Below are 17,582 nucleotides of genomic sequence, written 5' to 3' on the forward strand. Positions count from 1 at the left end.
ATATATATTATCAAAAAAATTACAAGTCCGCGGACTTCATTACAGGTCCATCATTCAATCACAAGACTGGATTTTAGCTGCTGGATCTTTCAGCTCCCGTTGATATTTTTGGCCACTCAGCTCCACCCTTGGCCGTGCCCAAGCAACTGTTATTATAGGGCTTACTTTTTTTTTTATAAAAGAATGGTCATTGAAGAGATTTCTGAAGTTGTGTACAGCATGGCTTGTTTTTCAGCCCATTAGCAATTTCAATGTTGGGAATGAGTTATCTTGCCTGGGTGTAATTATGAGCTGATTAAGTAGCGAATCCCTCTTTAGTCCTTTAAAACGCATCAAGAATTGGCCTGGTCACATCAACAATGGAACCACATCAACTTTTAGAGTCCCGTCATTCAACTGAATGGGCAACTGGACTTTGGAGCCAATCTCAGCCAATCATTTTCCTCGCGCTTCCAAAATGGGTTGTGGGAAATAGAATGTTCAATTTCAAATAAAATATATTGAACAGGTAGAATATAAATTGGGAGGAGAAAATGTAAAATAAAAATAAACATTTGCGGGAGAGGAGCAGATGAAGGGAAGAGAGCAAGGAGAGCTAACAATTTCTTTTTGAACTGTTGTGTCAGGATATGATATCAGTACATACGAACATACATAGGAATTAGGAGCAGGAGTAGGTCACTCGGCCCCTCGAGCCTGCCCCACCATTCAACAAGATCATGGCTGATCTAGTAATAAAGCTAATTCTGGAATGTGTGTGGTGCCTTTACTATAATATTAGTGCTGGCTCTTGTATCCTGCCACAGCCCAAGAGTTGACACTCTGGCCATTTTAGTTGAGGTATTTCAATGTTCAGTAAGTGACAGCAACAGGGCATTCAATCCAGAATTGAATCATTTCCTTTAATTAATTCCTTTGCTACAATCTGAGGGCCATGGTAACCGGAGACACAATTTGTCGATTTAGTTTTGCTACTTCATAATATAATAATTGTATAATTATGAAGTGCCGCTCATTTCGGAATGTTCCTGGGTTTCAATGGATTACTTTTTGAAGTGTAGCGATTCATTTAGCACTAGTCAACAAGCAGCCATGCTCGTTAACAGGTCAAAGGTTTAAGAGGGAAATTGTGTTGTGGAAGCCCCGGCCTCTGGAATTCCCTCCCTAAACCTCTCAGACTCCCTCTCCTTCTTTAATGCACTCCTTAAAACTTACATCTTTAACCAAGCCCTGTCCTAATATTTCATGGTGCTCAGTGTTTGCTAACACTTCTATGAAATATATATTTTACAACAACAAAGGGCACTATACAAATAGAATTGATGATATGATCTTCGGAGGCTGGATTTAATTGGCACTGTTTGGAGCTTCACTCTGCATCTAACTGTGCTACTATCTGACTTGGGAGTGCTCAATGCTTAAATGGAGTGTCTTCCATTTCTCAGTAATAGGAGCCCTTCACCTTGTTCAAAAGTAATTTAAAATGTGCTGAAAACTAAGAAAAAACAAGAAACAATTCAGTATTATAGAAACTCCTAACTTCATTGTTGGGTCAAAATCCTGGAACTCCCTTCCTTTCAGCACTTTGAGTGTATCTACACCATATAGACTGCAGGGGTTCAAGAAGGCAACTCACCACCACCATCTCAAGGGAAATTGGGGATGGGCAACAAATGCCAGCCTTGCCAGTGATGCCCACATTCCATGAACAAATATATTTTTAAAAATGTGAGCCAATGCACAGACAACACCCACTGCACTGTATCTAAAACTATGCAGGTCCAGTTGCTTGATAAGATTAATCTAATACACTTTAATTGAATACCATTTAACCCTTCTGCCAAGTTACAATTGCACTATTTACTGATTGTGAAAATTAGTACACCCCTACTTTACACACGCACTCTAAATAAGCCAAAAAACTCAAGTAAAATAAAACCTGCATTTGGGATATGAATTACCCCTGCACACATACCACAGCAGGATGCAAACATCAGGACCTCACAGTTACGCAGTGCCCATGCACTTTGCTAAAGGTCGGACCTTTTTAATTCCCCCCCCCTCCCCGTAATCCCCCCACACAAGGTACAGCATCCTCTAGGGGCCAGGAGCAGCAAGTGCTTGTTTGCAGATTGTGGAAACAACCACTGTCAAAACAGTCATTTGACAAAAAGAATTTGAATATAAATTACCTATATTTCTACATTTTTGAATAAAGCTAACAAATTACTAAATTGCAAAAGCACAAACTTTCAGCAATACAAACATGCTTTTCCATTTTTTCCTGCACATCTCTAAATAATTGTATTACAATATCAAACTGTACATTTAAGTAAAACCCTTTTGTCAGTCCCTAAATTGAAACGTTCAGTTTCTGCCCCTAAAAGAATCGATATTTTGAACAAAAATTAATCTCATTCGGCAGAAACAATTTTATCTAATCAGAAGTCAGAGCTTCAAAACAAAGTGATCTGCAAGGCAACAATACATGTCAGAAATGTATTTCCCTTAAATTTTGATTAATAATGATTTAATAAATCTCTTTTGTGCTTCCCTAGTGACTGAATATTGGGTCATAGCAACTAGGTAAATCCCAGGTTCAATTGCTGACTCGGACTGTTACCTGATCAGAGGCTGGATGGCAGTGGAATTGGCCACAAATGGGTATCAAAGGCTGTAGAAGAGAATTAACTTGTATTTATATCCTCAGGATATCCCGAAGCACTTCACTGTTGTGAAGTGGTGAAAGGTGGCAGACATATTTGTACACAGCCAAGGTCCTATAAGCAGCGATGAGATAGTTGGCTGGATTTTACCTTAGGCGGACGGGAATTCGCCACCGACCCGCTTGAGGGAGACGTCCCGCCTGATTGAGCTGCCGGCCAATCAGTGGGCTGGCAACTCTTAGTCCTAGCAGCGTCACCGGAGCGGTGGCCACTGCTGGGACTGCAGCCCAGCCGATGCCATGGAGCCAGGAGCGAAGGTAAGTTGGGCTTGCCTCACTAGTGAGATCGATAGTGCCCTGGTGAGGCTAGAGTGGTCGTGTGTGGGGGGGGGGGGGGGGAGGGGGGCATCTTGGGTCCCGAGGGTGGGTTGGGAGGGGGGGAGCAGCCCTCAATTGGGCACTTTGTGCCCGACTGCCATGGCCCCCCCCCCCCCCACCTGCGTGCAGGAAGGCCGGCCTTTCACGTCCCCAGCACGGCCGGTTGCCACAGGTAAACTACCCGTGGAGGTGGGCGAGTGCCCTTAAGTGGCTACTTAAGGGCCTTGACTGGCCTCGGGCGGGCCATTCCCCACCCAGCCCCGCCAAACTGCCGTAAAGTTGACCAGAGGCGGGAGCGGGTGGGTAGGCCTCCCGGAGCCTGCCGCTCACTTTTACACTGCCCTATCTTCCCCCATGCCACCATCCGACCTGCTGGGGCAGCGTAAAGTTCAGCCCAGTGGCCAGATAATCTGTTTTAATGACTCTGATTGAAGGATAAATGTTGGTAGAGACACAAGGGGAGAAGATTGGAGAAGCTGGGTTGGTTCTCCTTGGAGCAAAGGAGATTGAGGGGAGATTTGATAGAGGTGTACAAGCTTATGACAGGTTTAGATAAGGTAGACAAAGAAAAGCTGTTCCCATTAACTGATGGTACAAGGACTAGGGAACACAGATTTAAGGTTCTGGGCAACAGATGCAGGGGTGGATATGAGGAAGAACTTTTTTTATGCAGCATGTGATAATCTGGAACTTGCTGCCTAGGAGGATAGTGGAAGTGGAGACGTTCGATGATTTCAAAAGGAAACTGGATGGGCACTTGAGGGAAATAAACTTGCAGAGCTATGGGGATAAGATGGGGGAATGGGACTGACTGGATTGCTCTACAGAGAGTTGGCATGGACTGGATGGGCCGAATGGCCTGCCATACTGACTCTATGACTCTCTATGAGAACTTCCTTGCTCTTCTTAGAAACAGTGCCCTAGGATCTTTTACAAAAAACTTTGAAAAATGTAAGAGCAAAAATGATGCAACACTCCCTCTGTACTGCACTGAAGTGTCAGCCTAGCTTGCGTGCTCAAGTCTCTCCTGCACTTTGAACCCACCATCTTCTGATTCGCAGGCAATGGTGTTACCCACTGAGCCAAAGCTGACACCCAAAGAGATTATAGGAACCGGATAGGCCACTGGACCCCTCGAGCATCTGCTGTCACTCAATTAGATCATGGCTGATCAGTATCTTAACTCCATTTACCTGCCTTGGTTCCATAACCCTTAATACTCCTACCCAACAAAAACTTGTCAATCTCAGTTTTTAAATTTTTGTTTGAAACCCCACCCCAACATCAGCATGTTTTTGGGGAGGAGAATTCCAGATTTCTACTACCTACCTTGTGTGTGTAGAAGTGCTTCCTGACATCTCCCCTGAATGACGAGCTCTAATTTTCAGGTTATGTCCCCCTGATCTGAACTCCCTCCGCCAGAAATAGTTGCTGTCTGTCTATCTTATTAGCTCCTTTAATCATCACAAAGGATCTTAATTAGATCTCCCGATAATCCTCGATACTCAAGGGAGTACAAGCCTAGCCAGGGGTGTTGCTCCTGGTCCGATTCCTGCTGCATGCATGTCAAGAGCAGAAAAGGACAGAGCGCTGCTCAGCTGTGAACAGCCTGGCAATGTTGACTATCTAGGAGCTGTAGGTGAGGTGACAGCACCTGTGGAATTGTACTGCAAGAGAGGAAACACTGACAAGGCGAGGAGGGGAGCAAGACAAAAGTAATTTGGCATTTACTAAAAATGACTGCATCAGTAAAACATCTCTTCTTCCATTGGTAAGTAATCTGCAATTAACGGGAATGCTGTCCATCATACTAATATATATATTGCTACTATGAGCATTTTATACCACCTGGGCCTCTGGATTGTCAACACATTGTCATATATTTAGTGCAAAATTCACTAATCGACTTGTGAAATCCCACCTGACTATCCATTTTATCATCAATATTGCTTATTCCAGTTACTCTCACATGGAAAAATTAAATAAAGTTTAATTACTAGGAAAATTTCTTTCATAGTCAATTAAAACTAAGCTGAAATCAGAGATGAAGGTACTTATTCCCTAGTTTGCTTGCAAGCACAAATGGAAGACAATTATCAATTATACATGCCTGTCAGCGAGTACCAGCTCCTTCCTCCTGATGAACTTGTAGTCCCACAATGCTCGGACCAAGCGCACATTCTTAGCCTTTTCCATAATGTCAACTTGCCAAATCTACAGAAACAGACAGTTTCATACCTACACTCCTGGTCTCCACATCCCATAACAACCAATTACAACACCCACGGTCATGTACATCAACATACAACCCATATGCAACACCAGCCTTCCAATCCCAGCATCACTGCCAGCCACAGCATCACTGCCAGCGTCACAGCCAATCACAGCATCACTGCCAGCCCCACAGCCAATCACAGCATCAATACCAGCCCCACAGCCAATCACAGCATCAATACCAGCCCCACAGCCCATCACAGGGTCGGTATCAGCCCCACACCCAGCTCACAGAATTGTTACAGTGCAAAAGGAGGCCATTCAGCCCTTTGTGTCTGCACCAGCTCTCCTAATGAGCATTTCAACTAGTGCCTATCCCCTGCCTTCTCCCTGTAACCCTGCGCATTCTTCCTTTTCATATAACAGTCTAATTCCCTTTTGAATGCTTCAATTGAACCTGCATCCACTACACTGTCAAGCAGTGCATTCCAGACCTTAACCACTTTGTGAAAAAGTTTTTCCTCATGTCACTTTTGTTCCCTTACCAAATACTTTAAATCTCGTTCTCAATCCCTTCACGAGTGGGAACAGTTTCTCTCTATCTTCTCTGTCCAGACCCCTCATGATTTTGAATACCTCTATCAAATCTCCTCTCAGCCTTCTCTTCTCCAAGGAAAACAGTCCTAACTTCTTCAATCTATCTTCATAACTGAAATTCCTCATCCCTGGAACCATTCTCGTGATTCTTTTCTGTACTCTCTCCAATGCCTTCACATCCTTCCGAAAGTGCGGTGCCCAGAACTGGACACAATACTCCAGCTGAGGCCAAACTAGTGTCTTGTACAAGTTCAACATAACTTCCTTGTTCTTAAACTCTATACCCCTATTAATAAAGCCCAGGATACTGTGTGCTTTATTAACTGCTCTCTCAGCCTGTCCTGCCACCTTCAATGACTTTTGCACATATACCCCTAGGTCCCTCTGCTCCTGCAACCCCTTTCGAATTGCACCCTTTATTCTATATTGGCTGTCCATGTTCTTCCTACCAAAATGAATCACTTCATATTTCTTTGTATTAAACTTCATCTGCCACCTGTCTATCCATTCCACCAACTTGTTTCTGTCCTTTTGAAGTTCTACACTATCCTCCTCACAGTTCACAATGCTTCCAAATTTCATATCATCTGCAAACTTTGAAATTGTGCCCTGTACACCAAGGCCTAGGTCATTAATATATATATCAGGAAAAGCAAGGGTCCCAACACTGATCTCTGGGGAACTCCACTACAAACCTTCCTCCAACCTGAAAAACATCCATTAACCACTACTCTTTGTTTCCTGTCACTCAGTCAATTCCGTATCCATGTTGCTACCATCTGTTTTATTCCATGAGCTATAAGTTTGCTCATAAGTCTGTTGTGTGGCACTGTATCAAACACCTTTTGGAAGTTCATGTACACCACATCAACAGCATTGCCCTCATCAACCCTCTCTGTTACCTCCTCAAAAAACTCCAGCAAGTTAGTTAAACATGATTTTCCCTTAATAAATCCATGCTGGTTTTCTTAATTAACCTGCATTTGTCCATGTGACTGTTAATTTCGTCCCAAATTATTTTTTCTAGAAGTTTCCCCACCACCGAAGTTAAACTGAGTGGCCTGGTAGTTGCTGGGCTTATTGTTACATCCTTGTTCAAAAAAGGGTGTAACGTTGGCAATTCTCCAGTCCTCTGGCACCAGCCCCGTGTCTAAGGAAGATTAAAATGATGGTCAGTGACTCCGCAATTTCCACCCTTACTTCCCTCAGTATCCTTGGATGCATCGCATCCGTCCCTGATGCTTTATGCACTTTAAGTACATACAGCCTATTTAATACTTCCTCTTTATCAATTTTAAACCCTTTTAGTGTCTGAATTACCTCTGCTTGCAACATTACCAAGGAAGATGAAACCCATGCAAAGTATTCATGAAATACCTCAACTATATGCCCTCTGCTTCCATGTGTAAATCCCCTTTATGGTCTCTAATCGGCCCCACTCCTCCTTTTACTACCATTTTACTATTTATTTGTCTATAGAAAACATTGGGATTTCCTTTAATGTTAGCTGTCAGTCTCTTTTCATGCTCTCTCTTTGCTTCTTTTATTTTCATTTCCCCTCTGGATCTTTTATATTCAGCCTGGTTCTCAATAGTATTTTTGATCTGGTATCTGTCATAAGCATACTTTTTTCTTTATCTTAATCTCGACCTCTTTTGTCATCCAGGGAGGTCTGAATTTGTTTACCCTACTTTTCCTCTTCAAGGGAACATACCTTGACCATGCCCAAACTATCTCTGCTTTGAAGGTCGCCCATTGTTCATCTACCAGTTCTCCTGTCAACTTTTGTCTCCAATTTATTCACCCCAGCTCCATTCTTACCCCACTGAACTTGGCTTTCCCCCAGTTAATTATTCTTACTCTGGATTGTGCCTTGTCCTTTTCCATAGCCAGCCTAAACCTTATGATACAATGGCCACTATCCCCTAAATGCTCTCCTACTGATACTTGATCCACTTGGCCCACCCCATTCCCAAGAACCAGGTCTAGCAGTGCCTCCTTTCTCGTTGAACTAGCAACATACTGCTGTAGAAAATTTTCCTGAACGCACTCTAGGAACTTTTGCCCCTCACTGTCCTTTACACTACTACTATCTTAGTCTATGTTTAGATAATTAAAGTCCCCCATTATAACTACCCTATAATTTTTGCATCTCTTTGTAATTTCCTTGCAAATTTGTTCTTCCATGTCCTTCCCACTAGTTGGTGGCCTATAGACAACACCGAGATGCAGACCACACATCATCACAGCTTTACAGTCAGCCTCACACCGGATCACAGCAAAAATCTAATAAATGAATATCATAATAAAAGTGCCACGTTCCCACTTTAATGAAATATTCAGATTTTCAGACAGGTAAACAGCTGGAGCGTGAGTCAGCTCAGTGGCAATAGATTATATTTTGTATGAATGCAAAGGGCTAGATGATTGGAGAGTGATGACACCCACGATTATGAGAGTGAATTTTTAGGAAACAGATAGAGTAGAGAAAGCACAAAGCTAGCCATGTGTGAGGGTGTGACTGCCTACAAGGCATATCTCTCGAGACAATATGGTATAAATGAGAAGAAATGTGGGCAGCATTATACTGCAAGTAGGATAAGATAAGGCAGTGATGTAATGCTACTCAAGGGACTATGATTCAACTGCATTCAATATTTGAATAGACCTTTATTTACTGAGGAATGATAAGCTGGAGCCCATCCAGTCAGGCCTCACTATGATATTATTTATTCAAAACAAAACTTTAATTCACAATATCTTCATAAACGTTTGACGCCTTATGGTATCATAACGCACAAGTATCAATGGACATATTCACAAATAAAGCTGACCCAACTAAGGAGATGTCGCAGTCAACTGTGCGCACGAACCTGGGGTTGGTTAGCTGCTTGAACTCAAGCAGACACAGAACGAGAGAAGTTAATGACAGACTAGTGACTTGATTTGCAATCTCTGGCCAGAGTTTAGGCCCAGCTGCAAGTATCTTTGGAATTTGACTCAGCATTCAGTCCCAGGTTAGTGATCAGTCCTAACTCTTCTAAACTGATATAGTTGGTGAAATGTTTTTTTTTTTGAAAGAAACAAAGTCTCTGCCAGGTTACAGCAGTAACCTGCCTGCCTCCTTGCTGTATATTCCACATTCTCACCTTCCATTTCATTATAGATGATATTCTTGCAAAGGAGGTCATTATGGCAAAGGACAGTGGGGGAGTTCAGCTCTGACAGGTATTCCTTCATCCATGCCATTTCCTTCTCCAGTGTCTCCAAAGGCGGCACTTTCTTCTGAATCCTGAAGCAAAGTACAAACCAGTTTAGATGTGCACACTGTCAAAAGCTGGGATGAACTCCTTAGGATCCTGCAAGGCACCAACCTCCATTTTCTCTGGCCCCCCAATGTTCTCCTCACTTTTCATGAAGGGTATGACCCTTGGTGTGGTTACTTGCCAAATAGCCATCACTCAAAGCGTGACCTGCATACAGGGTGTTGGCAGCTAAGCCCCATTATACTGCAAAACTCATGAGAAAATAATTCTTTTTTATATAACTGTTGATTTATAACTGGTATAATGTAGTGCTCCCTTCATGGTAAAACTGCTGTCACTTTCATGTTAACTGTAATATTGAGCTGTCAGTTAACCTGTCACAGATTCCAAAACAAGCTTCTCCACTGTTGCCTTTAAGAGTGCACTCTTGGTTGCTTAGTGGGCAAGTTCAGCAGGAGGTACTGAGCCATATTGATAAGGAGGATTTCAGGTTCAACCCCCACAGTGAATTAATGCAGTCGAAGGTGGGGGGGGGGGGTGGGTGGGCAGGACAACCCTTCAATGTGACTGGGCTAGAGATGAGGGAGGGTGAAATCTGAGATGGGGCACCCATTTCTCATGGCTATCCCTTGACCTTGTTGGATATGGATGAAGGCATCACCCAGCTGGATATACATAAATGATCTGGACTTAGGAGTTGAGGGAACAACATTGATAAAAATTGATAATGACTGCAAAAGTTGATAGGCTGGCAGGACGGGCAGACAGGTGGGAGATGCTGTTCGGTGAAGCAAAGTGTGACTATAAAAGCAAGCAGGTAACAATGAATTTGACAAAGACCGTAATTAGGCCACTGTTGGAGTATTGTGTACCATCTGGACATCCCATTATAGGAAGAATATAACTGCAACAGCAAAGTTGCAGTTCAGATTTATTAGGATATTACATGGAAAGTAAGTTTGTAAGTAACAGAAATATTGATTCTCGGGATATGGACATGAAAAGGTGGTGGTGAGCCTTCTTGAATGCCATGTGAAGGTGCTCCCACAATGCTGTCAGGTCGGGAATTCCAGGATTTTGACCCAGCGACACTGAAGGAACGCACACGTCAGGACGCTGTGTGGCTTGGAGGGGAACTTGGAGGTGGTGGTGTTCCCATGCACCAGCTGCCCTTGTCCTTCTAGGTGGTGGAAGTTGTTTTGGAGGGTGCTGTTGAAGAAGCCTCAAGCTGTAACTGCTTTATTCCACCATAACAGGGAAGGTTATGGGGGAATGTGATCGAGGATGTTAAATAGTGACAGCTGATATCCACTGGTCGATTATATGGTAACAAGGGGGCACAAATTTATGATAATCACAAAAAGAATTAAAGGAAGGTTATCTATAAAAAAAGGTTCCATCGAACAGTAGGTTAGTTAGATATTGGAATTATCTGTTGAAAAAAAGTCTTTAACGGAGAATTGGTTGGTTGCTTGAAAGAGGAATATTAAGGTACTTGAGGACTGAGGAGGAGAGTGGGATTAGACCAGGCAGCTCGTTTGGGGAGAAAAAAAAAAACACCAACACAGACCAGATGAGCTGAAAGCCCTGGTTCTGTGTAGTTACATTCTGGTTGTATACTGGGGTGTGCACCTTAGTTGAAATTCTTGCTTACATTACTTGCTGAAGGTGTCATATGACGAAAGGCTATTTGTTAAAGAACCAGAGAGCAGCTGTTGAAACATAGCCCAGTGATGCTCACCATCTTCCATAGAGGAGGAGAGCGAGGCAGCCTGGTGCCATGATAAAGCACAACTAAAAAGAATGTAGAAATTAGAATGTACAGCACTATATACATAGTATACAATTTATCATAACCAGTACTGTACAGTATACAATATACATAGAACGTAATTGTAATTCACTATACTTATTTCCTGAATGGATTTAAAATCACAATTCTCTAATCCTGATTAACGCCAGAGCAGAAAAATTATTTAATCCATAAGTTACTTGCCTCATCTGATGGCAGTATTCACCGAGATCTGTGGTTAAAACAAGCTTGAGGCAGGGAATGGTACAGCAATAATACTGAAGGGAATGCTCTTCTTGTTGCAACCCGAGAGCAGGGGATGGTATGACACGAATACTGAAAGCTTAAGCTCACATATCACCATTCTTTCACGGTCGCTGGGTCAAAATCCTGGAACTCCCTTCCGAACAGCACTGTGGGTGTACCTGCGTAACGTGGACTGCAGCGGTTCAAGAAGGCGGCTCAGCACCACCTTCTCAATTAGGAATGGGCAATAAATGCTGGCCTAGCCAGCGACACCCACATCCCAGGAACGAATAAAAAAAACATAAGACTGCGAGCTCAGGCATTTGTTTGCCCGGAAAGCAGCCATCTTATTCTTGTTGAAAAAACATCCTAAAACTTTCATGTCGATAAACGTACACAAAAAGACCTGAAAACATTACGAGCTTATCGCGAGCATTAATAATGCATCCAAGCAGATTTCATAACCATCCGCTCAAGATTTGCCACTTTTCTCTTTCATTGTCTTCCACCACTCCCATACTTCTCATTCACTGCATTTCACCAATGACTATGGAGTCATTGTTAATTCAGCAGTGTAAGGGTTTCTCACTGTTTAACTGTATAGAGATGCTAATATTCAACAGAATAAGGTTTTTGCACTATGTAACTGTATGAAATTACTAAACATTCAGGTTTCTCACTATTAGTTTTTTTTAAAAAGTAATTAAGATACATGATTAAGTCTAAAAAGATCGCTTACAAATACAATTTACTTAAAGCCCAAAGCCTTTTCAGGAAGCTGAACAGATCTTAATAAACAAAGTCGCATGATAACAGCTGTGCTTTCCAATTTAGCATAAAAGTGCTTGAAGATCTGAAAGAGCCACTTCTCCAAATATGTAACGTAATACAAATGTGATAGTCTGAGACCAGTAGCTGCTGAATTAATTCGCAGCCAGCTTTCCATGGAGTCACTATATATTCAGCAGGGTAAAGGTCTGTGTAATTAGTCCAGTTGATTTGGATAAACCATCATGGTTGACATACCGGGTATTTTTAGCTTCAGGCGTGAACTCGGAGGAGACAAGAGCCATATACTTCCGCATTTTTACCCAGAGGTTGGGTTTAGGAATACAGCCGTTGTGGGCGTGAATGGAATGAATCCTTGCCAGTTCTGTCGCAATGAGCCTGCAAAGGGGTGTAAAGCACACACATTATTCAAACAATCGATCCCGAAAAGAGTTCACAGACACCTTCCCATTTATCAAGACGTGGGTGAATCTGGGGCAGGCTAATCTGAGGAATCTCCGTCTTGTAAAGTCCATGCTGAAGTGCTCCCACAGGAAAGAGCTTGCATTTATATCGGGCCTTTCACAATGTCAGGATATCCCAAAGTTCTTTACAGTCAGTCAGTTCTGATGAAAGGTCATCGACCTGAAACATTATCTCTGTTTCTCTCAACACAGATGCTGCCTAACCTCCTGAGTACTTCCAGCATTTGCAGGTTTTGTTTCAGATTTCCAGTATCTGCAGTATTTTGTTTTTGATATAATTTTGAAGTGTCGTCACTGTTGTAATAATGTAAGAGGCACGACAGCCAATTTGCACACAGCAGGACCACACAAAAAGCAGCGAGGTAATAACTAGATAATCTGTTTTGATGGGTAAACTCAATAAAATGAATGGGCTCCAGACAAAGTGGAAAGGATATCACAGAGATACACGGCAGAAAGTGGACACGGGTCGAAGGAGATTAGGAATGCATGACCAGAGTGGATTTTAAGAAAGGTCTTGATAGGAGGGGAGGTGGCTGAGGAGGAAAGAATTCAGGAGCATAGAGGCCAGGTGAATAATGGCTGTCATTGGTGAAGTGTTGCACAAGTGGTCATAGGAACACAGAGATAGGGAGGAGAGAGAGCACAGAGGACTCTTGATGGAAGGTAGCATGGAGCAGATCGAGATGCAGGTTGCAGTCCCTTAGAGCAGATACAGGAGTAAATGCTGGTCCTACGTCACTCAATCCTTGACTTGCTGCGCCACAGGTCAGATCCAGGCACAGCTCCTGATCTGAGCCACATTACAGCAAGGAAATGCTGAGTGGAGGATGTGGCTTATGCTCATCGGGAGAAAAAGAGGAATTCTGCAGAGATATTGATAGCTGATTCGATAGACAAGCTCTGGCCCCTCGCCTGCAAAGCGATGGACCAAGAAACAAATGGATCAAAACTAACAGATTAAAAAAAAAGGAAACTTAACCAAAATTAAGGTCAAAGAAACCTGTGTCTAAATGGTTAATCACAAACTGAAAAAAAAAGATTTTGTACAGTTTGAAGGAAAAACGAGGAGTTTTATAGAAAACCCTGAAGGGGGGGGGGGGGGGGGTGGGGAAACAAGGAAAAGAAAAAGCATTAAAAAGATGAATTAAAATATTGTTCACAATGAACAAAATATTAGAAGAACATTGCGAACTATCAAAGATAAGAGAGGCAAGAGAACAATATGGCAGTTTGCTTAAACCACAGAGAACACAGTGGTAGTCAGTGAGATGGAAGAAAATAGAACCATTCCCATAGAAAACAAGAGTCAAAAAGGTCATAAAAAGAAAAAAAAACTATTCATAAGCCACCAGGGCCAGAAGGACCGTGTCCAAGAACATTTCAGCAATGAGCGTCAAAGTGGCGGGGGGAGGTTGTAGTTGAATATTTTCACAGGTCATTAAGTAACAGGAGGCTGGAAATAGCTAATCTTAGTTCAGTTAACTTTCCAACATGCTTCAGGGAATTATGGGTCGGTCATCTGACAGCTACGGTTAAAAACAAAAGCTTTGAGTCGATTATAAAAAAAGCAGATCAGCGAGAGTTTAGCAAAAGAACAGGTGGCAAGTCTAAGCAAGCACCAGTTTACAAAAGGTGGTTCATGTCTGGCACTTATTGGAACTCTTGTGTAGATGTAGCAGGAATGATGGATGAGTTTTTTTTCTTTAGTTCATTCTTGGGGAATAGGGGCATCACTGGCAAAGCCAGCGTTCATCACATACGCTAGTCGCTGTCAAGCAGGTGGTGGCGAGCTGCCTTCTGGAACCGCTGCAGTCTATATGGTTAAGCTGGCCCTGCAGTGCTGTTAAACCGTGTTTTAGGATTTTAACCCAGTGACAATGAAGAAGCAGTGATATAGGATCCATGTGGAATGTTTAGCTGTTATGTACCTTATACGCCTATTTTTTTTTTTTTAAATTATGTATCTTTACTTTAGCAAGTCATTTGATAAGGACCTAGTCAGATGAAAAATAAACAAAGGAAATAAAGAATAACGATCAATGTTATCATTCTAATTTGGCAGCTATGACTGAATGTGCAGCACAAGGTCTGTCCAGCGAGCTCTGCGATTCATAAAATGATCCTGAAGAAACAGCTAGGTTTTCAAAGCAGGATATTTGAAGCAAAGGGATGGAATTTAGGGATGTCCACAGAGTCTTGGCAACTAAGATCACACAACATTTATTATGGAAAATATATAGTAATGTGGAAAGGACAAAGAAAACAAACTCTTTCACATCCTCACGACATCCCAAAGCTCTTCACAGCTAATGAAGTGTTGCTTTGTTGGCAAATCCAGCACCCAATTTGCACACACCAGGTCCCACACACACAGTGATGAGATAAATAACTAACTCATCTCTTTTGGTAAGGGTGGTTGGGAGATAAACGTTGGCCAGGATACCAGTAGAACTCACTTGCTCTTCTTCGAATAGTGTCATTAGATTCAATGTGTTCTCCTAAGCAGGTAGACAGGGTTTTGGTTTAAGATGCTCATCTAAAAGGGCAGCAATGATAACAATACTGCATTCAAGTGTCAGCCTAGATTATGAGCTCAAGCCCCCAGAGTGGGGTTTGAATGCACCAGCTTCTGTGACAAAGGCAAATGAGCTACCCACTGAGCAAGGTTGGAACTGAGATGAGGTAGTAACAAGACTGAAGTGTAATATTTGACCAAACTTGAGCCATGCTAAATAAATATATAATTAAATCAGCTCCACAGCAAAGCTAATGAATAAAAATAATGGACAAAAAAGAATGGTTGGGGGGGGGGGGGGGGGAAAGATGAGTTTTTTTTATCAAGCGCAGTGAGTTGTGATGATCAGGAATGTGTTACCTGCAAATGTGGCGGAAGCAGACTCGACAGTAACTTTCAAAAGGGAGGTGGATATATACTTAAGAAAAAAAACTGCATGACTATGGGGAAGGAACAGAGGAGTGGGACCATTTGGATAGCCCTTGCAAAGAGCTGGCACAGGCACAATGGCCTCCATCTGAGTGGTATGATTCCATAATATATAAACTATAGATACTCCCAGGCTATAAAACGCACAAGATGGACTTTGGATAGTTTACTGAAACCAACAGCACAGTGTGAGAGGGACAGTAAGGGAATCTAACTGGCTTTCAGGATGTATAGTTAGTGCAAGAGAGTGCAAAATCCAGGCAGGTGATAAATGAGTCTGTATAAGGCACAGGTACAGCCAGACCTGGAGCAGTGTGCAATGCTATCTGCTGTACCACTGCAAGGCCATTCAGACAATGGAGACAATGCAGGAAGGGCCATCAAACTCATAGGTATCTGAATTTATGGGGAGACAGTGGTGTAGTGGTAATATCACTGGACTAGTAATCAAGAGACCTAGTGCTAATGCCCTGGGCACATGGGTTCAAATCCCACTGCAGCTGGTGGAATTAAAACTTAATTGAATAAAAAAAATCTGGAACTGAAAGCTAGTCTCAGAAAACTATCACCGATTGTTGAAAAAACCCATCTAGTTCACTAATGCCCTTTAGGGAAGGAAATCTGTCATCTTTACCTGGTCTGGCCTACATGTGACTCCAGACCCACAGCAATGTGGCTGACTCTTAACTGCCCTCTGAAATGGCCTAGCAAGCTACTCAGTTGTTAAGGGCAAGTAGGGATGGGCAACAAATGCCAGCAATGCCCACATCCATGAAAGAATAAAAAAAATTATTCTGAAGATAAGGTATTATACAAGTTTCCAAGATTCTTAAGAAATTGTTAAAAAATGAACTCCAATTAAATGGACGAGACTGGCACAAGCTCCAGAATCGGGGATACAAACTCTGGATTAGGAGGAGGAAGGTGGGTAGAGGGTTTAGATTTAACTGCTTTATGTAGAGGGCATTGAATACAAAGAACAGACTGCCCAATGAAACAGCATGGGTAAGTTTAAAAGGAGAATGGGACAGATAAACCAAGGGAATGTGCAGTTGAGGGAATATGAGATTTTAGCCATATGGATTACATAATCATTTCCCATCTTATGCTTTTCTATAAATACAAGACCAAAGAGATAATACTAATACAGGCCTTCTACCCAAGGCCCAATGGCTAAACGCTACAGCCTGGTACAGTGTTATGCTATTGTCAGGCAAGCCCCCCACCTGACAAGAGTGAGGAAAATTAATTTTGCCACATGAACATTGATTTTAAACAACTGTTGAAGAAAGAACTTGCTTTAAAAAACAATTGGAGCCTCTGACTGGAAAGACATTTGCATACTAACAGACAGCATTGGAACAAGGGACCCGCCCTTGCTTCTCGCATACACAGAAGAAGTGGTCAGACCAGTTTGGTCACATGACTAGCTAACTGTTGGAAGTTCAAATTCAAAAAACTTCAACAGGGAATTTAAAATCAGAAAGCTGTTTTCTCCTGGACTGAAAAGACCTCTCTCCTGTCTGCTCTCATCTTGCTATCACCAGCATCGGAATCCATTGAAGACATATGAACACCAAGAGAGAAAAGTCTCCTACAGTGAACAAGGTTTAAGAAGAATACTGGGCCCCAATGAAGAGCTGTCTACAATCAAGGACTCTACAGCAAGCTGGAAACACAAACATGAACAAGAAACCCCCTTTAGAGACTGCCTCAAATATCTCTACTTTTTTTTTTTCTTCTGTTCGTTTCTGTCCTTATTTGCACGCGTGTATCGCGTGTGCATGCTAACGTGGGTGCAGCGTATATACATAGGCATTAACCGTGTTAGAGTCTAAGTTTAAGATACAACAAATTTCACTTATCTTCTTTAAACCTAAGAAAGCCTGTTTACGCTCATTTCTTTGCCTTATAATTGGAAATCTGTGAACGAGGATTCACCAAAGGGGAAGCTCAAAACACTGTGTAAAAATTAAACCATGTTACAATAAAACCAGGTGAAGACAGTAAAAGACCCCTAGACACCTTTCTCACCTGGTTGTAACATTATACAGACCAGAAGGTCCCACATTTGATTCCTGGTCTCTTGCTGACTTATCTTATCTCAGCCCTCCTCTTGTCCCTCTTCGAAGCTTGATCCCGGGACAGCCAATTAGCTTCACAGCTTTGAGTCAAGAAAAATAAAAACAGCCATTCCTAATCACCATCCACTGATTCCAGCTGC

The 17,582-nt window shown here is 42.4% G+C and overlaps 1 protein-coding gene across 4 annotated transcripts in view; it reads right to left on the reverse strand.

Moving 5' to 3' along the window:
• The window catches only part of LOC137383961 (ethanolamine kinase 1-like), an 81,695-nt gene that overhangs the window by 29,813 nt on the left and 34,300 nt on the right, over window positions 1–17,582 (reverse strand). For all 4 annotated transcript variants that reach the window (XM_068057417.1, XM_068057415.1, XM_068057414.1 and 1 more), the window contains exons 3-4: window positions 12,185–12,325; window positions 9,004–9,146 (exon numbers count right to left, since the gene is read on the reverse strand). In XM_068057417.1, coding sequence (XP_067913518.1) covers window positions 9,004–9,146; window positions 12,185–12,325 — 284 coding nt within the window. The remainder of the gene's footprint in view (window positions 1–9,003; window positions 9,147–12,184; window positions 12,326–17,582) is intronic.

This window comes from Heterodontus francisci, chromosome 25 (genome assembly GCF_036365525.1).
Source record: "Heterodontus francisci isolate sHetFra1 chromosome 25, sHetFra1.hap1, whole genome shotgun sequence".
Taxonomy (NCBI): Eukaryota; Metazoa; Chordata; class Chondrichthyes; order Heterodontiformes; family Heterodontidae; genus Heterodontus; species Heterodontus francisci.